This window comes from Phlebotomus papatasi, chromosome 5 (genome assembly GCF_024763615.1).
Source record: "Phlebotomus papatasi isolate M1 chromosome 5, Ppap_2.1, whole genome shotgun sequence".
Lineage (NCBI taxonomy): Eukaryota > Metazoa > Arthropoda > Insecta > Diptera > Psychodidae > Phlebotomus > Phlebotomus papatasi.
In genome coordinates, this window is record NC_077226.1 from 1,599,448 (window position 1) to 1,620,226 (window position 20,779).

Sequence of the window (20,779 nt, forward strand, 5' to 3'; positions counted from 1 at the left end):
TTCTTATAAATAATATACTGAGAATTTTTGCCAAGAAATCTATCAAACCTATTCGATATTTTTTTTTTAAATTAATTTCTTGTTTCTTTAAATTATTTAATTTTTTTTTTCCTAATATTCTCGTTGCTTACGTAGCGCGAATGTTTCGTGAACAATGTTTTTGTTTCTTCATTTCTTCTTCTGTTATTTTGTTTTGGTTTTTTTGTTTGTTTATTCGAGATTTAAAGTTTTGTACGTTAACCGCTTTTTTTTCCTTTTTTAGTGTTTCTGTTTTGCGTCAACATTTTCATTTTTTATATTATTTGTTGTTTTTCTTTTTGTCTATCTTCCTATCACTTTCCTTGATGATATTAATAATTTATTAATTTCTTAATTTCGTTATGTTTTTCTTTTTTTTTGTTAAAATAAGAAAAAAGAAAAGGAAATTACGAATTATTTCCTTTTTAGGTTGTTTTCTTTAATATATGTACGTTTTTTTTTTTAAATTAAATTATTATGGAATTAAAAAATACAGAGTTAATAGAAAAGAAATAAAACTTTTTTGTTTAAATTAATTATTTTTACTCTATTTTATCCCGGTGAAAATTCTCTTTTTTTTTGCTCTACCCAAAAAGAGTTTGTTTATTTTGGACAAAGGCATTTGTTTTTCTAAATTATTACTCTTCTTTTTTTTGTCGTTAATCTAAAAGATAATTTGTGGAAATTTTGAAAAAAAAAACATGAACAAATCTGTTCAAATTTTTTTTTTATAATTTCCTTTTTATTTTGAATTGTAATTTCCTTTCTTTATTTTTTTTTAATGCCTATTCTATTATATTCATTTTAAATAAAACATAGATCCTTTTTGTTATCTTTTTTCTTTCTTTAAAAAGATTTTTCAAAACAAAACAAATTGTGAAAGAATTATTTTTCTTTCAAGTTCATTTTGTTTTTTTTTTATTTTCCTAATTTCAGTTCTTTCTAATTAAAAAAAAATCATTTAAAAAAATTAGAGAATTCTTCATTATTTGTTTGTTTTGTTTTGTTGTTTTTTAACATCTTAACTCCCATTTAGTGCATTTCAACATCATACAGTTATTTTTTAATTCTTATTATCTTTATTTTTTTAATATTTATGTCTTACTAAATTCATTTTCTCGCAAAATGTTTCAATTTTCTTCGTATCATCATCAAATTTACCTTTTTTGTTGTATTTTCTTCTTTAATTTTTATCAATTATAATTATTACCGTAAGTTATAATTATATATATATATATATTTTAAATTGAAAAATAAAAGATAATAATAAAAACAAGAGAACAAAAAAATTAAAAAAAGAAAAAGTTCTCTCTATTACTAATTTTATTTTTTTTTTATTAATTATTTGGCTTCTAATCTGCTTTAAAAAAATATATATTTGAGATTAAAAGCAAAAAAAAAAATATGGAAATCTTATTGTTTATTTGGTTATATATATATTTATTACTTCTTTTTTAATTTTTAAATCACCGAAGTAATTTTTCTATTTTGAAAAAAAGAAATCTCCCAAAAAATCTTTGCAGAATAGAAGCTTCTTTTTAGGAAAAACAAAATTTTAAAAAAAAAATCTTGGAACACAAAATTAAATAAAATTTGTTTTTTCTTTATTTGGATTTTCCTTAAAAACTTCTTTTCCACATTTTTTTTTCATTAATTTTATTTTCTTTGCATTATTAGTATTTATTTCTTTGAATATCTGTTGTTTTTTTCTTTTTTAAATCTTGTAATAGTTTCTATATAATTAATTTCTACAGCAAAGAAAAAGAAAAGATCAATATCTTTTTTTTTTGGTTGTCTGTAGTTGTATTGATTCTATATTTTTTTCTTTTTCTTTCACAATTCTACCAAAAAAGTTTTCCTCTTCCAGAAGGAAAACAAAATAAAAAATTAAAAATCCTATATTCATATTATTTTATTCATTTTTTTTTTTTAAATTTCAACGCAAAAAAATAAATGTTGAAAGCCCGCTCTACGAATACCCGAAAATCGCAAATAGTTTGTTTTCTTTAACATCAAATTGTTAGTTGTTTTTTTTTATTTCCTTTAATTCATCCTTATTTTCTAAACATTTAATTTTATATTTAGATTATTATTATAATTATTTTCTTTTTAAATATAGAAGTGGTTATGTTTTTTCATTTTAATTTTTTTTTTTTTTTTAGATAAAGTGAAGAAAAACGTGTGAAAGGGGATTCATGGGTCTCTCTCTCTGTCTCTCTCTCAAAAATGTTTATTTTCTTTTTATTATTTTTGTAATTCACTTACCTTCGTGTCACCAGTTTTTCGTTTTTTTTTTTTAATTTTTAAATTTTTATTTTACTGCTGAACAGCTGCTGTCTGAGGGGCATAGGGGTAGTAGGGTGTTGCTTGAGGACCAATCTGGTACTGTCCATAAGGAGCTTCAATTAAAAAAAAAAAGAAAGAAAAATCAATAAAAACAATTGATAGCCTGAATTATAGTCAAATAAGGTAAAGTACCCTTTATTCGACCGGTAGATTTATTTATTCAATTTAATTATATTTGCTATAATATTTGGTGTATGATCTAACATTAATAGGTCAATTATTCTTTAAATAATACGAATCAGTGACAAATTCATAGAAATTGATGAAATTCACCATAAAATATTCAAAAATTGACCCACCGGTCGAATAGAGGAACCCGGTCAAGTAAGGGTACTTTACCTTAAATTGGAGAAAATTGTACAAATTAAGAAACGGTAAATATTAATTTGATATCAAAATTATTACTTTATAGGGACAACGAAAGGAACGTCCAAGTTGATGTCCATAGAAGTTACACTAACCGTGTGAACAGACGGAATTCCCACGAAATATTAGGGTAATTTGTCTAAAGCGAAACAGTTTGGAAAGTGGGACAAAGCAGTGTAGAATATGGGACACCTCCCTAAAAACTTGATAATAAATCTGGGGTGAAATGATAACTTTGGCTCTCGCTAGTATCGATTCGACACTATCGAATCTCTAGTATCGTTAGATCCAAATGATGAGATAAAATGAGTATCAGCTCTTCTCGCAGTGTCGACTCGTTATTGTGACACTTTGGGACAGTGCAACATAACCTCACTAGTTACTTGTTTTGATTTGCAATCAAAGTTTTTCTAGTGATTTCAGTGATTTTAATATAAAAAAAGATGACCCAAAGAAAAGTTTTTATGAAAATTGTGATCATGATGGAGTGCAAATTTCATTTTGGACGAGGACTAATAAATTGCGGAGAATTCTGAAGCTTCCGGAAGATGTGTAAGTTCATCTTTATAATTTATATCCAGGGCCGGATTTAGAAATGTGGAGGCCCAATGCCCATTGTGGGGACCCAAAGAATCGCAACTTTAAAATTTTATATAATATTATATCGTTATTCAATGCTACAGGTAAATTTAAGCAACTAGGTAAATTTACGTGAGACCTACGACTTTTCTTTTACTACTCGAAACGACTCGAACTCTATCGAAAAAAATAACAAACAGTACAATCCCTTGGTTCTTTTTGCCTATGATATGACAGTTGTAGATACACAGTGAAGAGCCCAAACGAGTACATTTCTCTAAAAAAAAAAATTCTGGAACGTTTAAAATTAAAACGTATTCTCTATGTAATACGAGTTATAGAACTTAGAATTCATAAAATCTGCTTATAACGCTCTTGAGCAGTCTCTGTGACTACTAAAAGTAAAGTGGTAAACTCTTAATGGGTTTATGAGATTCTACGGGAATTTGAACATAAAATTCTCATTATAAGCCTTGTGAAGGTGTATTAAAAGATTTGTGAAGCCTTGGTTCTATAAGGCAGCTATTTTGTTTCATGAATTTCTTGGGTGGTAAAAAAAAATTTAATTAAATTCAATCTTTCGGAGGATTTCGTAAGCTGAAAGCTTGCTAAAGCCACCAAGAAAACTTTTCCTTGTAGAAAATTATGGGAAATTTATCAAAAATGGAATGGAAAATGCTCTTTACGAATCTCAAAAGCTTTTTGATTTTTTTTTCAAAAATTCAATACTAGCCCTGTTGTGATTATTTTAGTTTAGGGCCTAATGAGGAAAGCTTTAGCGAGATATTCCGTAATACTTCTTTGAAGGCGACATCGTACCTTCCTTTGAGAAAAGTTGATCAAAATTTTACCCAAAATTCCTTTAAAAGCATATTTTGAAGATTTTGAAAATTAGGTTTTGCACAAGAATTTGGCAAAAAATTAAGTTTTTAAAACATGTAAAAAATACTATAATGTGATTAAAATTTTTGAGGTCAAGTCTAATGGCCTCTACTCGACACATTGGAAGCAATTTCCACCAAAAAAAATGCTTTTTTGAAGGACATTGCCTGCAGCGCTGTAGATGGAAACATCAGAATTCTGTTAAAAAATGGAATTTTTTTGACAAAAATTACTCCCAATGTGTAGAGGCCTTAATATATCCTATGGTTTAAAACTGTAAATATTTAATTTATTTTCCATATTGAAATTCTAAAATCACTATTTCTCAAAATAAAAATTTGTTCAGTAAAGTTAAAAAGTTTCAAATTACAATTAAAATGACTGGTTTGTAATATCTTTTACTTAGAGTTGAATTGGGCACTCAATGGGTCAAGTGGTAGAGCACTCGCTCTATGATGCAAGTGTCCCGGGTTCGAATCCCCTTTAGGTCACCAGGAATTTTTCTGGCGTTAAAGGTGTTCGGATTGCATCCAGTAAGCTTCACTGCACTTGATTCCACGGGCATGGGACTGACAACTTCATCCCGTACAAGAAAAAATAATAATGCACGTCTAGAAATCCCCTTGCGGGAAGGCCTAGTTCCTTCATGGAATGTTGAGCCAGCATTATTATTATTATTATTAGAGTTGAATTGCTAAAAAATTGAATAAGTTAAACCAATGTATGGCTAAAATATTGATCTTAAAGAGGCTCAGTGGATCCAATAGATAAAATTAAGTGTTTTAGGTGTCTTATAAACTTAAAAAAAAACGTATTTACAAATTTATTTAAGAGAGCTGTTCAAGGGAAAGGCCCCATCTAAATTGTCTCTTTGCTACGCCCTATATCCGCCACTTGAATCAGACAACTTCAGTGAAATATAATATTGAAATTTTGAATTATTTGAACTCTGACTCAAAACAATTTAACAAAAATATAGAATACAAAAAATATGCAAAAAAATTTAAAATCCGAAAGCACAATGCATTTCTCCATAAGTTAGTCCATTAAAAAAAACTTTATTATTGTGAGTAAATTATGCGAAACTACTTTTGGGATTGAGCACATTGTTTTATTTATTTTTTCTTATTGTATTTAGCGATTCTTAACAATATTATAAATAAAATAACGATTTTGAGTGGGGCCCTCAGGACGAAAAAAAGGAAAACCTTTTCCAAAATGCAAGCCGTTTCAACGTTTTTTTTTTTTATATTTTTGTATATTAAATGCTTTAATCGTTAATACTTAAAGCAGGGTAAACTGTAGTTTTTTTTTTTGTAATAATTTTTATTTTGTGGACATTGTGACTATAGTAAACTTCTTAAATGTGGAGGCCCTTAAAATGTGGGGGCCCGGTGCCATAGCCTCGGGGAACCCACCTAAATCCGGCACTGTTTATATCTATTTACGCACATCTTTTTACTTTTCTTTAGATTCCAACATAGTTACTGACTCTGAAGGAATTGCTGAAGGAACATAGGCTGAAAAAATTATTCCAGGAAATTCTCAAAATACGTCGTCCTCCATTCCATCGATGCGTGGATTCCTGTTAGCCTCTGGAGTTTTACAGTTCAGAAAGAGGAGCAGAAGATTCGAAGGAAGCAGACAAAACTGTGATCACCTTCGATAGCTCTTGAGCTTTTGAGCTCCTGCTAGGGATGTTCAATTTCACCAAGAGGAATCCACGAAAAAATTCTTAGTCAACTTCCTGGACAGTTCCTCAAACGATGCAACTTCAATCACATACAGTTGCTTCCTCTCATGAGCTTCCCAGTCCTTGTATTGTGCAGATATTTTTGTATTTGAACACAATTAATTGATTAGATATAGAATATTTCGCATCCGATTTGGCCAATATTATTTCCATGCTATAGCGCGATTTACGATGAGCACAGAATAATAATATTTATATTTTATATTTATCATTAACAATATTTAATAAAGGTAAATTAAAGGAGTAAAATAAAAAATTTTTACTGCCGAAAAAAGTTAAATTTTCAGAAAATTTCACTTCGAGAGTACAAATCGACAGCTTCAGAGCTGTCGATAAATTAGTGGCGATAATTATCGACACTCGACACTAGCGATGGGACAATTAGACAGAGTTATCATTTCACCCCTGAATCCTGATAATAAATCTGAATAATTCTGAATCCACTTTCGAGATTCTGCAAGAAGGCAATTTGATTCTAGGGTCCAAATGAGTCGGTAATTCAGCAATCTTTCAAAAATTTTTAAGATCGCAGTTTGTGAGGGAGATTACAATAATAATAAAAAAAATAGTACTTACTCATGATGTTAGATATGCCCGTTGGATCAATTATAAATGGCGGCTGCTGCGGCGGCAATTGATATGCTGCTGCCTGCGGTGACGATGCACCTGGACATCCGCCGGCGCCCTGTCTGTAATTCGGCGGCGAAATCTCTCCACCTGGTCGTCCACCGCCCATCTCCATTGTCCCTCCACTGGTGCTCGATGCTGAACTGGTACCATCTTCAAATGGACGACCACCACCTCCCCCACCCCTTGGCCCTCCGGCTCCAGCCGGACTCGGTCCCGGTGCATAGCCCACAAAACGCTGTCCGCCGGCACTTTGGAAACGCTGCGGCTGCTGCTGATAGAATCTTCCTGGTGCCCCAGAACCACCAGAACCACCACCGCCCCCACCACCGCCACCACCCTGCTGATACCCACCACCTCGTCCACCCACAAAAACACTTCCACCATTGCCACCGCCACCGCCAGAATTCCAACCACCCTGCTGGTAGCATCGTCCGCCACCTCGGCCAGCTCCCTTCGGCACAAACTGCGACCGTGGCACATAGCCACCAGCATACTGGGCCACCTGATCACACTGACCGCCATTGTCCACGTAGCCGCCGCCGGCACCACCACCGCCGCCATTTTGCTGATGGCCCATTCGATTGGGCATCTGTTGCTTTGGACCACCAAATCTCGGAGGTGGTCCTCCTGGAAAAATTCACAAAACACAATTCCAAGATTAATCAATTCAATTCAATCGATTCGTTTTTGATCAAAGTCCAAGGAGTTTGCTTAAGAAAAAGCCCAGATAAGCTTATGATACACAGTAAAAAAAATTGTATAAAAAATAGAGTTACATAATAGAGTTAACCCATTCCTTACCATGGTATTATACATCATACGCAAATTAAATGATTTTACATGATTTATTCCAAGGCAATTTTTATCCGAATTGCTGTCGGGAATAGATTTTTAGTAACTTTAGTTCTTTAATTACTTGGGAAAAATAGTCCGACAGAGATGAAAATACATTTTGTTATTGTTTTCTTGCTTCACGGAAAGTCATGCAAAATTTTTGAACAAAATGGCGGATGAAAAATTTGGCATCCCGTCGAATTTGTTAAAATAGGCCTCTTTCCTTTTTCCTGATTCGAATTCTAGTTCCCAATTTGTTTTCTTGGATAGTTAATCTATCTAAAGCATTAAAGTTTGTAATGAATTAATGCACAAAATTTAAATTCAGTGACCGTTAAGACGCGTGTTTGAGGGCGGCTCCCCGCGCCCCCATATGAGATAAATATTATTACTTTTCAAAAAATTCATCTACTAATCTGTAGGAAACTAATCCCAAAATATGAACATTCTATCTCAAGTATTTCTGGTACATCAAGATGTTTCAAGTATAAGGTGGGCCAAATCGAACTGCCAGTGACGTAGATACTTTTACCCGACTGGTACAGTGTTGACAACTCAGATTTGTCAAACATTTGTAATAGAAAAATAAGAATCGAATAATTTTGCAGATTAATTAATTTTCTTAATAAATGAAAATACATTTATTGTTCCTCGGCTAATGAACTTCAAATAAGTATAATATGATACATTTTGATTTAAAAAAAAAACATCTTTTTACTAATATGACTACATTGGGTATGATATTAAAATTGCCTAGGATAATATATCGTCCATATATATACCATTAAACTCAATAATTTAGTTAAATCGATTTTCCATTGTTAAATTTTAAAATTTGATCATATTTTGCAGCTAATATCTTTAAAGATTACATTCAAAATTGTACACTCCTTAGTCAATTTTCAATTTTATTAAGTTTTTTGAAAAATTATAGACTACACAGAATAAAATTCACAGCTTTCTAGGCAAGGCTAGCCATTACTGGCCAATCTAATATATGGGGTTTTGGAGTATCACATTTGTCTTTTTGCGTCGCGTTTTATATTTTCCATTTCGATGAAATGGTTTTTCCAACAATTTTATTTCCAAAGGAAAAGTAACACTTCAGAAAAATTGAATTTTTTTGATAGGTTGTTTCACTACAATGATATAGTTCCAATTAGGCCTCATGCTTATAAATAATACCTCATTTGATATTTCGACAGCAATATTTTCAGAAACTGTTCTAGATTCAGAGGCATGTACTTTCACATTTGAAGGCAAAATTGTACCATATGCATTGGAACAAATCGATATTGCTTTTTATTTGTCTTGTAACAAAAAATTAAGAACTTTTAATATTAAATGAGGTATGCATGGGATCTTAATGAATTACAGATTTTTTTTGTGTAGTAAAAATTAAGGTTTATTTTCGATTTTCCCGAAAAAAAGATGGTAAAGTCTGCACTGTAGAGAGCACTTTTCCCTTGTATAGAATATTTAATTAACTTTCTCTTGTGAAAAAATTATTTAATAACATTTTTATGATTTAAATTTAAAAAAAAATAGACCAAGAATCAGAATATTGGATTATAATCATTTTAAAGTGCCATAAAGTGCCACATTTTTTATACAGATTGTAACATCATAAATGAATTAACAATTGAATGGGTTTTACCACAATTAAGACTACAATTATCAAAAAAGGTCACGTTTTAATCCAGAATAGAAATTATTAGAATAACGCAATTGATCCTCAAAAATTCCGAATATCTTAAATATTCATCTCTCAAGTATTAAAATATTCAAAAAAATAAAAAAACTCGCTAGAGACGAGAAAATGCCAAAATTTGTCCTAATTAATTCCCCTCGTTGGCAAAACTTCATTAGGTGATGACAATTTATAGGTTTCGTAGCATGAAAATTGGTTAAAAAACACAAAATAATTGTAAATGTAAAAATAATTGATAAAAATTAAGTAATATAAGATCCAAAATTGTCGTAAAATTGTACTTAAAGAACCATAAGTTGAGAATTCAAATATCACCTTAAATTTCTTTTCTGAATTGCTCTTGGCAGTTAAATAAAATTTTCTGAAAAAAACTAATACCTGAGATAGATTTTTAGAAACTCATACCTGATAGATTTTGGAGGAAAGTATATTGGTATGTGTGATAGAATTCTCGCTAAAGTGTTGGAAAAAAAACCTTAATAAATTAGCTTTTTGTTAATAAAATCAATGGAAACTCATTTTAACATGTTTCGTGTTTTTTTTTTCTTAATTTAACACAAAACCGCAAAAAATGGGGAAATCTTAGTGGGGGAAATGGATTTATAAGTCCCTACTATTGTAGAAGTCTTACGAAATTAAAGAAAATTAATATTTGCTTTCTATTGAGAATATCTGAACTCGGCATTTTATATCAATTTGGTATTCTACGTGATTTTTATGCTTTGAATTCTATGTTATTTTACTTATTCTGAGTTTTTTCAAAGAACATATGAGTATTGAATGTTCTGACACATTTGTGATTTGCTTATATGGTGTATGGTCTGCCGGGTTTTGTGGAAATAATTTTTGTCCAGTAGAATTTTGTGGCAAAAAAAGTATGATATAAACAGAAACAACATCAAATATTAGTTTAATTGATAATAATAGTCATTTCTGTTAACAATTAAACTAATAATTTTGATATATTCCCAACATTTTATAGAAATGTATTCGCATGAGTTTTGGCGCGAATCACGAACAGCTGATTTTTGACATAACCTCCAAAAAGTATATACGTCATCACCAGACCGATCTGGCCCACCTTATTACTTTGTTATTTGTTTTTATTCATCTTGCTGGTACATTGACTGAATGGATTAAATTGACCATTTTAACTGTTTAATTTTCAAATTTTTAAAAATACACAATATTTTTGTAATTTATTGTCACGTGATACAACAAATAGCACTAGGATAAGGGCTTATAATTTTGTGCGGTTTTGTAAATTTGGACACTTTGAGGATAAAATTGGACACTAAAAATAAATTGATTAAAATGATGGATTTTTATTCCAATATTTGATGAATAATGAATTCTATCTAAATATTTGTTCTTTTTGGAAGATTTTAACACTAAATACGTTAAATTTTGAATGTAATTTGAGTTGAAATTACAGTGCTGTCTCTCTATATGCACACTCTCTATATGCACAGCTTTTGTGTCGGTTGCATTCAAAATCAATTTGTTTACATTTTGACAAAGTAATAAAGAAAATTATTTTCTTGGTAACTAATTTTTCTTGTTTTTAATTTTCTTAATTTCATTTTTTCTGTTTCATATTATATTTAAAATAACACGGGAAATTCTAGAACAATAAAAAAATGATAATTTATTAAAAGAAAGAAAAAAACCGTTGGGAATTTCAAAAAAAAGTTGTGCATACAGTAGACTCTCACTCAATCGGCTCTTTCTCAATCGGGCGTCAAATTTTGTTGACAGTTTTCACGCTTAATTATGAAGGTAATTTGCTCAAATTCGCTGTAGTTCTTCCTATTTTATCCTGATTCTTTATAATTGAGCGCTTTTTGTGGAATTTACAAAGGCTTTGACGCTCAATTCTATCGCTAAACCGGATGACATTTCGCCCCATATTCCCGATTGAGAGAGAGTCTACTGTATTCAGAGATAACTGTCAAAAAAAGTACCCATACATACTGTGCATATAGACAGCACTGTATAAAATTTTTCTGCTTATTGAAAAAAATTAAAATAAAATTATAATATTTTGTATAGTGCGTGTCTTTTGTACTTTTAAAATTTTAAAACACTAGTATTAATTTTTTTTTCACTGTGTAGTTGAGATTCTTTGCAATTTGCATTTCTGAATTGGTCTAGGATGATTAACTAACGGATGGAGTATTTTAATTCAGAAGTGGTATATTTTTCTTAAATTCTTTATAATTTTTAAGTCTTAAATTCCACAAAAATAAATATAACACGAAATGGTAGGCACATGTACAGAGAATATATTTTTATTGAATTTAAAATTTTACTGGTGTTACAAATAGAAAATTTGGCAGAAAAATTCAAAAAATTGCGAATTTTATGAATTTTTCAAATGTGTTTTAGGAACTGTTATCCTCGTGCAATCATTATAAATTTTGTGCTAATAACATAACATTAGATACTCTTTCATTTGGTAAAAAGTTTTAAAATGATTGCATTTGATTTTATAACAAAACTAAAAAACAATTTAAGAAAAAATATACCACATTTTTGTATGGAAAATATATGAGAATGCTCCGCCCTGAAATTGGTACTTACCATCGAGATTCTTGGGTGGTCCTCCTGCGAAATGGGGTGGTCCTCTGTTGTCCATCATATTTCGATCCATCTGTGGCCTCTGTTGAAATGGTAGTTTCTTGCCACCTGGCGGCAAGTAGCTGCTACTACTGTTCGGTGTCTGCCATCTTGGTCTAACCTTAATATTCATACTGCCTGGATTTGACCGTTGAGCCATCTCCATCAACTGCTGCGGTGGCTTCTGCTGAGCCTCCTCCAGGACAGCTATCAATTCTCTGGCTTGCCTGGCATTTGCTGGTGTAAAGAAGGTATAGGCTGTGCCCGATTGATCGCATCTAAAACGAAAAAAAAACAAAACAAAATTGATAGGGAAATTGTGGTAAAAAGAAGAAAGTCACAATGGGCAAGAGACAAACCTTCCAGTTCGTCCAATTCTGTGGATGTAGTCTTCAGATGAATTTGGATAGTCATAGTTGACAACATATTTGACATCTTCAACATCCAATCCACGAGCTGCAACATCAGTTGCCACAAGAATTGTACATTTTCCCGTACGAAATTCTTGGAGGACATAATCCCTTTCCGGTTGACTCTTATCACCATGAATAGCCGTTGCTGAATAGCCCTCTTTCACAATTGACTTGACAATATCATCAACTTTCTTCTTTGTCTCCACAAAAACAATAATTTTATTGTTACGATCACCAGCAATATCCTTCAGCAAAACACTCAAACGCTGTTCCTTCTCACTATCCTGACAGACATCGACAATTTGTCGTATATTGTGATTTGCAGCTAAGTTCAAGCTACCAATATTTATTTGGATGTAATCTCTGAGGAAATCTTCAGCCAGAGCTTGAACTTCTTTTGGCCATGTGGCACTCCACATCAAAACCTGACGATCCGGTCGAATTTGTTCAATTATCTTACGAATTTGTGGTTCAAAGCCCATATCGAGCATACGATCAGCTTCATCGAGCACCAAATACGTACAACGTCTCATATTTGTGACACCACGTTCGAGGAAATCTATCAGACGTCCTGGTGTGGCTATAACCACCTCAACACCCCTCTCCAGATCCCTGGCCTGTGGTCCCTTTGGTGATCCACCAAAGATACACGTATTCCTAATGTGTGGATCACTGTGAACCCCAAAATCAGCCACAACCGTCTGAATCTGTTGGGCTAGTTCGCGTGTTGGGGCCAATACCAGCACAATTGGTCCATCACCACGGACAATACGAACCTATTGCAATACCAAAATATATATGTACTTTAAGGGAATCTATCTTTGCTAATTTAGGAAATAATGGCATTTAAAGATTTTAGGACTTATATTCCCCTTTCGCAAATTTTTCTAGTGCATACAATATTATTGTCAAATTAACAGAGCAATGCAACCGATGCAACTTTATTTACGTAAATTATAAGATGTAAAATTTTCTATTATATAAAAATTTGTTATTCAAGATTAAGTTCTATGTGGTCAGTTTAATTGAACAAGACTGCCATGAAAGCTCTGGTTAGTCCTTTAATTCCCGCGCTAATTTTTCTCTTTGGAAAACAGAAGGCGGGAAGAAAACAAAAACAATAGAAAAGTGAAGATAACCAACGACTCCTTCATATTATCATAGACGAAAACTAGAAAATTTTACTCATACATGCATAGTCACCGATAGGTATCTCGAAGTCAAGAGAGAAGGACGATGCTTTTTCGTTTTGGTTAAAAAGACGTTTTTTTTTTCAGTTTGGGGTAAGTGCGGCAACCTTGAATGTGGGGCAGCTTTGAAATTGGGATTTTTCTTCCATTTTTTCCATTTTTTCTTCAGGAGAAAGATTTAAAGTTTGACATCTAATATTTATATTTCATTAATCATCACTGTATTTAGTACACTTTCAACATCTGAAAGTATTTTATCATACATAGGCATATAATATCTTCTGATTAACGTTGTTTTTAAACTATTTACAATAAAATTGTGGGCAAAAAACGTGATAAATTGGGCACGATGGTTTTGATTTTTTTTTCTAATGATTTTACTTAATCAACATAAAATTTTCTATATAAATATTTTATGTGCTATCTTTAAACAAAACTTTTAAACTAATTTACTTTTATATTCAGGTAGAATATTACTTATATTGCGAAAATCATTTCCGTGATGCGTTCGACGATTAAAAATACGTCAATTCGTTAAGAAATGTATTAACGATCTTACAATTTTTAATGACTAAATTCTATATTTTCAAATGCAAATATTTAGTTGTATTTTTCAAAATTTCTTTCCTTAGTAAATATATTTCCTACTTTTACTTGATTTTCAAGATTTTTGAAACAATAAATGTTAAAAATAAGACAAGGCCATAAGTTATGACGAATTTGATAGGATTACTAACTTATGGCCACGACATTTGATGCGTGCTGCCCTCACACGACATGTATTGCAATTTGATTTGGAGAGTTGTCAATCGTATTGTTTTCGTTTAGAGAATTAGTGTTTTCTAGCAAAAATCTAATAAAATTTAAGGTAAACATTGAAATCGTAATATAAAATTGCTTGTAAATAAGTGTTGTATTTGATCTCATTGTTTTTTTTTCCCATGAACTTGCATTTTTCTGTAGATAACCTAACTTTTTTCCCTCTCACGACAACAACACCAATGAAAAATAAGAGAAAATAACAAAAAAAAGAGCCCTAATAGTCCTCCAAGAGGATGCAAAAATGATTGAGAAACACTGAGAATTATATTGACCACGACACCATATTATTCCAGTCCTTCCAGCTGTGCCACATTCCTCACGTAAAACTTTGTAATAAAGTCTCCGGAAAGTCTCTGGAAGAAACTTCATCACGGAGGCTTTCACAGTGTGTCTCAAGGAAAGGAAATAAATGAGGATATTGTAAGGTGGGCTCTTCATGCAGCCCAATATGTTTTGTTTTTTAATCACGAAAGACAGATTACCGGTCACCGTGAAGGGGAATTACCATTAATAGTACAGTGCTCAATTATGACGAAAAGCTATGAAAAGAATTATTATAAAAACCATGTAAATAAATAATAAAAAAATATCATATTACTTATAATTCCTTCCTTTTCTTTTGTATTAAATTTATTTTATTACTAAATCAGTTTTATATCGTAAGTTCGTAAAAGTTCGTAAAAGAGACCACAAGTTGTGAATTTTACATGGTTGGGAAAACCACATATTTTCCGGGGTTTCAGGGATTTTCCTAAGAAATTTATTTGAATATATCGAAAGAAACTACATGAAAGAACCTACAGTTAAAATTTTGCTTCAATTGACTTAAAAGGTCAGCAGCTATAATCAGATTATGTTCTTAATGTGGCCATATGTAATGCCTGCACCCTATGTAATCTGACTAGAAACGTTCAGAATTTGCCCCCAGATTTGAGATTAATAATTTTGGAGTTGTGATTATATAGTTAAAGATATCAGTGAGCACTGAAAGGATTACCAGGAGAAGAATTTTTATAAATTTAGGACAAAACACCATGAAACTCCATGGCATTCGATTTGACACGGGAAATAGCATAAACTACATTATCATGTGAAACACAGTTGAAACTAAAAACGTCCCAGGGCGCAAGAGGGGTAAAAAAAAAATGTAAAAAGTTTAGGAAGTCTAAAAAAAAAAAAAAACGTTACCTGATGCTGAATGTGCACAATGGCTGGCAACATGTAGGCCAGTGTTTTTCCACTTCCTGTCTGAGCAATGCCCACCATATCGCGTCCAGATAGTGCTATTGGCCATCCTTGGGCCTGAATAGCCGTTGGTGATGCAAAACCCTGTTTGGCTATCTCCCTCATCACATATTCCGGAAAATTGCCCTCATCGAATGCCTGGTGAAAAGGAAAAAAATGCAGAGAAAAACCATATGCTTTATTTATTAAAAAAAAAAAAAACAAAAAAAGAATTTAATAAAAAATAGAAAATAATTGCTAAAATTATTTTTTTTTTCTAAGATTGATGTTAGATTTTGTGAGGTCATTACCGTAATTACCTGATTGGGATGCGGTACACGATTTCCCGCCACAGTAATTTCCATTGTTCGCCTGTAGGCAGCCACATCGGCTTCCGTTCGTCCAGCCGCTTTGGCATGCATCACGTAGAAATCCTTTGGGAATGGCGGAAGATTTTCCCATTTGGGCTTTTCCAAATTCTGCCCCGGATTTTTGGCACGGGCACTCTGAGCTTTTGCCCGTTCCTCTTTTGTCACAATGGGTCCACCTGGTTTCGGAAATTGGGGCTTTTGAGGTCTAAAAGAGACAAAAAAAAATAAATAAATAAATACAGTGCTATCTCTCTATATGAACACTCTCTATATATGCACAGCTTTTGTGACGGTTGTCACATCACATAATCTTTTTCACAGAAGTAAAGAATATTTAAGAATTTATAACGAAAACCTAAAAATCTACAGAGAAAGTCAAAATATAGGATTAGAATATATTTTAGGACTCCGAAAGTTTATTTGAAGCCATCAAATGGAGCAGTTCGACGTGAAATTTAAGAATATGTAATTAAAGCTGAGGTCGTATATTGACTCTGAACTTTGATCGGTTGAGGGGCTATGCGGGTCAAAAAGGCTGAAAATAGCATATTTTCTAACTTTTTTTTCTCAACATAATAAAAATTTTATTTAATTCAAGCTCCAGTACTGTGTCAGATCTCGTAGCGATTAGTCGATTCACACAGAGCGCTCTTTGATTTATTCTCGAGTGAGAAGTTTATCTTTAAATTCAGTGAATTCCTTTTCTTTTTAATAATAGTTTAATCTAAAAGTTGAGTTTAAGAAGTCTAGTGCAATGAGTGTAGAATCAGGGGGTCCAGGAGGCCCCCCTGATGATTTCAACCTGTACAATGTAACGCATCGTGGCGAAATGCCCACATTAAAACAATCACAAAGCAGAAACTATAAAGCCCTGAAGGTCGCCTTCTTCACTCATCCTTCTGATACCGAAAAATATTTCGTTATCGGAGGTGAGGAAATCAGAAAACTCAATATCTTCGAAATTCATCGTGGGCTGAAGTGCATTTCATCGGAAAATTTCAAAATCATTACGAGGCTAAATAGTGGAGATCTTTTGCTCCAAACATCATCTACCCAGCAAATCGATTGTTTGAAAAATCTGACTAGTTTTGGAGCTGATAAAAAGCCCGTTACCATTTCCGAGAATGGTGCTTTAAACAAATCTCAGGCTATTATTCGTTGTCGAGAGATCATGAAACTGGATATGGAGACAATACAAGAGGGATTAAATGATCAAAAAGTTGTACATGTTCAGAGGCTCAAAAGAAGGGAGAACAACACATGTGTGGACACTGCAACACACATTCTCACATTCGATTCCCCAATATGCCCAGCTGAAATTAATGTTGGATATCTCGTCGTCAAGACAGAGTTGTACATCCCATCCCCCTTCCGGTGTGTCATATGCCAGCGCCTGGGACACACAAAGAAAAGATGCGATTCGAAGAAGAATACTCCTACTTGTGGGTATTGTGCCAAACCGCTACACGGAAATGAAGAGCCCTGTCCTGGTCCAGTCAAATGCGTAAATTGCCTTGGGAATCATCCAAGCTCGAGCAGAGCATGCCCAAAATTCATAGAGGAGAAGGAAATCAACGCCATCAGGGTGACTATGAGGATCCCATACAAATTAGCCAGAGAGGAGTTGAAGAAACGGAAATTTGTCCAACCTGCAGCACACATGAAGCCCACCGCCCCAGATAATCAATCGAAGAAAACTTTTGCAAGTACACTTAAGTCTGAAACATCTAATTCAACATCAAAACCTGATCTTTCAATAAATCAAAACAAGGTTACAAAGCGAACTTCTGTAAGTCCATCACCAAAAAGCCCAAAAATTAAACAACCTAAAGTTCCTAAGATTACAATTAAAGAACACAAGAGACAAAATGTAGAGGAAAGGTTGAATGCTTCTCTTGCAGAAAAATCTATTCTAAATACTCCAACCGGAAATGTTTCTCCTTTGAAAGAAACCCATTCACAAAAAACAGATTATTCATTAACAAGTTCACCAACAAACAGTTCACAGAAAAATTATTCACTCACACGTCAAACAATCTCTGCTGATATACTACTTCAATTCAAAGGTTTTGATAACAGTCCCCTTACCCCTTCACGTCCCAACCTTCCTCTCCCTTCTCCTGCTTCCTCCCTTTCCCCCGATCCCAAGCCTCCTGATATAATGGACTTTTCAGATGAAAATTCCTCGTCAAGTTCAGACCAAATATCCGATGAATGCGATAATAATTATAAATAAGCTGATTTGATCACGTGAATTCTCCAGGGCTGTGTGTGCCTATGTTCTTTGGGGAGGGGAGGGGGTAGGTGTAGAGGGAATGTGCATACTTATAGTATGCCTTCTTTTTGGACTTGCCCTACCTTCTCTTGGTGGGCCTGGCGTACATGCAGCTCTCGAGTATTGTAAATATATTTGTATTATTATTATTTTCAAATTCTAAGCCAGTTGGCTTAAAATTTATGAAGAAATAAATCTTAAAATTTCATTTATTCTTCATCTTCTTAAATAGAAGACTATAAGAATATTCAATGTTTTTTTTTTTCCTTAATTTTTGGTGATGGACACCCCAGTGAAATATGTACATCAATATTAGAAAAAAAGAAATTGTGTACTACTTAATTGCTTAATTGAAATTCTAATTTACATCTGAAATGTTCACTTTAAACTATACGGCACGATATTAATAAAAGTGCCTAATCATATGTATAATGGGGAAAAGGGTGGGTTTCTTGAATAAATAATAATAATAATAATTCAAGCTCCTGGACATATAAAAGCATAACATTTAAACTATATTTTTTGACATTTTTTTTCTCAAAAAATTGAAAATTCGGCTGTTAGGACCTGATTGTCAGAAACGTTTATTGGAAATGGTTTTGAATTAGGACATTTACCCTACCTAATTTTTTTCATTTTTAATTTTATTAACTTTATTTTTCTGTCTCATATTATAGTTAAATCATATATAGGGAAATTCTAAAAAATAAAAGTAATAATAATTTAAAAAAAAAAACCGTTGGGAATTTCAAAAAAAAGTTGTGCATATTCAGAGAGAGAACTGTCTAAAAAAAAGTACCCAAACTGTGCATATACAGTAGACTCTCTCTCAAATGGCCATTTCGGGCAAAATGTCATCCGGTTTAGCGATAGAATTGAGCGTCAAAGCCTTTGTAAATTCCACAAAATGCGATCAATTATAGAGGATCACGATAAAATAGAAAGAACTACAGCGAAATTGAGCAAATTAATTTCATAATTGAACGTGAAATTTGTCAACAAAATTTTTCGCTCGATTGAGCGAGAGTCTACTGTAGAGAGACACCACTGTAAAAGGGTGCCAGAGCCATCTTATAATTTATAACTTTTCAAACTTACCTTCCGAGATTTCCCTGGAATTTTCCATGGAAAGTCTTATGTTCGTCATTCGGTGGGTAATTTTTTGGACCACCAAAGTCCCTTTTTGGCCCAAAACCGTACTTTCCGTTGTTGTTATTATTCACAAAATCGTATTTTTGTGTCTGACGATAGGTATAGTTCCCACCGCCACCGCCGCCACCGCTACTTTCCGGCATTCCACGCCTCTCAAACTGATCATACCGATCTACCCGACGAAATCTATCCAACAAAAAAAAAAACCAACAAATACCGAATAAATACAAAAATTTTGACAAAAGCCAAAAGAAAAACCCTTCCAAATTGAACTTACATTGAGTGCATTGGATGAATTCCCGGTGAATACTGCATTGTTTCTTTTCGTCCTCACTATTCGAACCACAAAAAATAGCCAAAAGGGGGCGCTTCCTTATTTTCCTTCTCAAAAAAACACACGCACACACAAACCCAAGTAGAAAGAGAGGGAATGAGAGAGACAATGAGAGAGGCTTGATGGAGATGTTGGAGAAATTTCCACGATTACTTTTCTTTTTTTCAATCTTTCCCAGCACTTTCCTTGTCTTTTGCTTGTTCACGAGGATTGGATGAGTCCCTAAAAAAAATAAATTTCAATATGAATATTTTCCTGGTTCCTTTCTTTTTTTTCTCTTCATGGAAGGTAACAGTAAATTGTGTCCGAATGTGGTGGCCATTTTGTGTGCATCTCTCACACACAAAAAAGACTCACTCGGGGACTTTCAAAAGGCAAGGAAGTTTCTGCATTTTCACACTAATTAATGCATTGAATGGCTTTTAGGAATGAAGAAAAATCCCTATTGCCCTTTGACTAAGTTAATTTTGATCAAAAGAAATATTTCAATGAGGAGAGAATCCATTAAATTCTACGCACCTTTCACACGACTTTTCTTAACACTCTTCCACCCGGCGAACAAAAAAACCCAACTAAAATCTTCTTCTTATTCTGTCCAATGACAAGGTGTCAAATATAACAGATGACATTGTCAACCCGGCTGGAATAATGTCGGAGTTATAATATCCCGGCAGGGACAACATAGGTATTATAATATATTTTTATGATACAAAACAGACAAAAATCTGAGTACGCGATTTGTATTAGGGGAGACTGAGTCAAATTTGCCAAATAGAAAATTTTAATATTAGATATATTCTAAGAGAAAATAGATCAAGACTTAAAATTTTTACCACAGATAGGATGCATGAAGTCCTTTAAACGTCTAGTCTATTAAACTGCATACACACTATGAGCATTTTCTAAAAAAAAAATCCTTAAAAAATTTTTAAAAATAAAAAAAAAACAGTTTTTTAAAAAAAAATTTTACAAAAAATGCCTCCACACTAGGGTAACTGTCCTAATTCAAAACCATTTCCAGACGCTTTAGCTTTGACAGAAGATTCAACACATTAAGTTCATATTTTTTTCTGAAGAGAATTACATAAATTTGCTCCTTGACTCTTCTAGAATGTTACTTTTTAGTGCAAATTCTTTAAATTGAGTTTGAAAACTACTTTAATACAAGAAAAATACACAAGTGCAAAACGCTTCTATTGGAAACAATTTAATCCAAATGGAGACAAGGGAAATTTTCCAATTGGAGACAAACACTAAGTG

General features: G+C 32.6%; 1 protein-coding gene across 2 annotated transcripts; it reads right to left on the reverse strand.

Moving 5' to 3' along the window:
- Window positions 1-383: 383 nt before the first annotated feature.
- On the reverse strand, window positions 384-20,123 carry LOC129808763 (uncharacterized). Of its 2 annotated transcripts, none has more exons than XM_055858601.1 (9): window positions 20,039-20,123; window positions 19,463-19,741; window positions 19,132-19,371; window positions 15,708-15,963; window positions 15,352-15,546; window positions 12,098-12,927; window positions 11,703-12,016; window positions 6,521-7,201; window positions 384-2,417 (listed from the first exon to the last, which is right to left on the reverse strand). In XM_055858601.1, exons 2-9 carry the CDS (start codon window positions 19,498-19,500, stop codon window positions 2,335-2,337), a joined length of 2,637 nt encoding a protein of 878 aa, XP_055714576.1. In that variant the 5' UTR covers window positions 19,501-19,741; window positions 20,039-20,123; the 3' UTR covers window positions 384-2,334. The 2 variants fall into 2 exon arrangements, with proteins under 2 accessions (XP_055714576.1, XP_055714575.1); XM_055858600.1 differs by having other exon boundaries at window positions 15,699-15,963.
- Window positions 20,124-20,779: the final 656 nt, after the last annotated feature.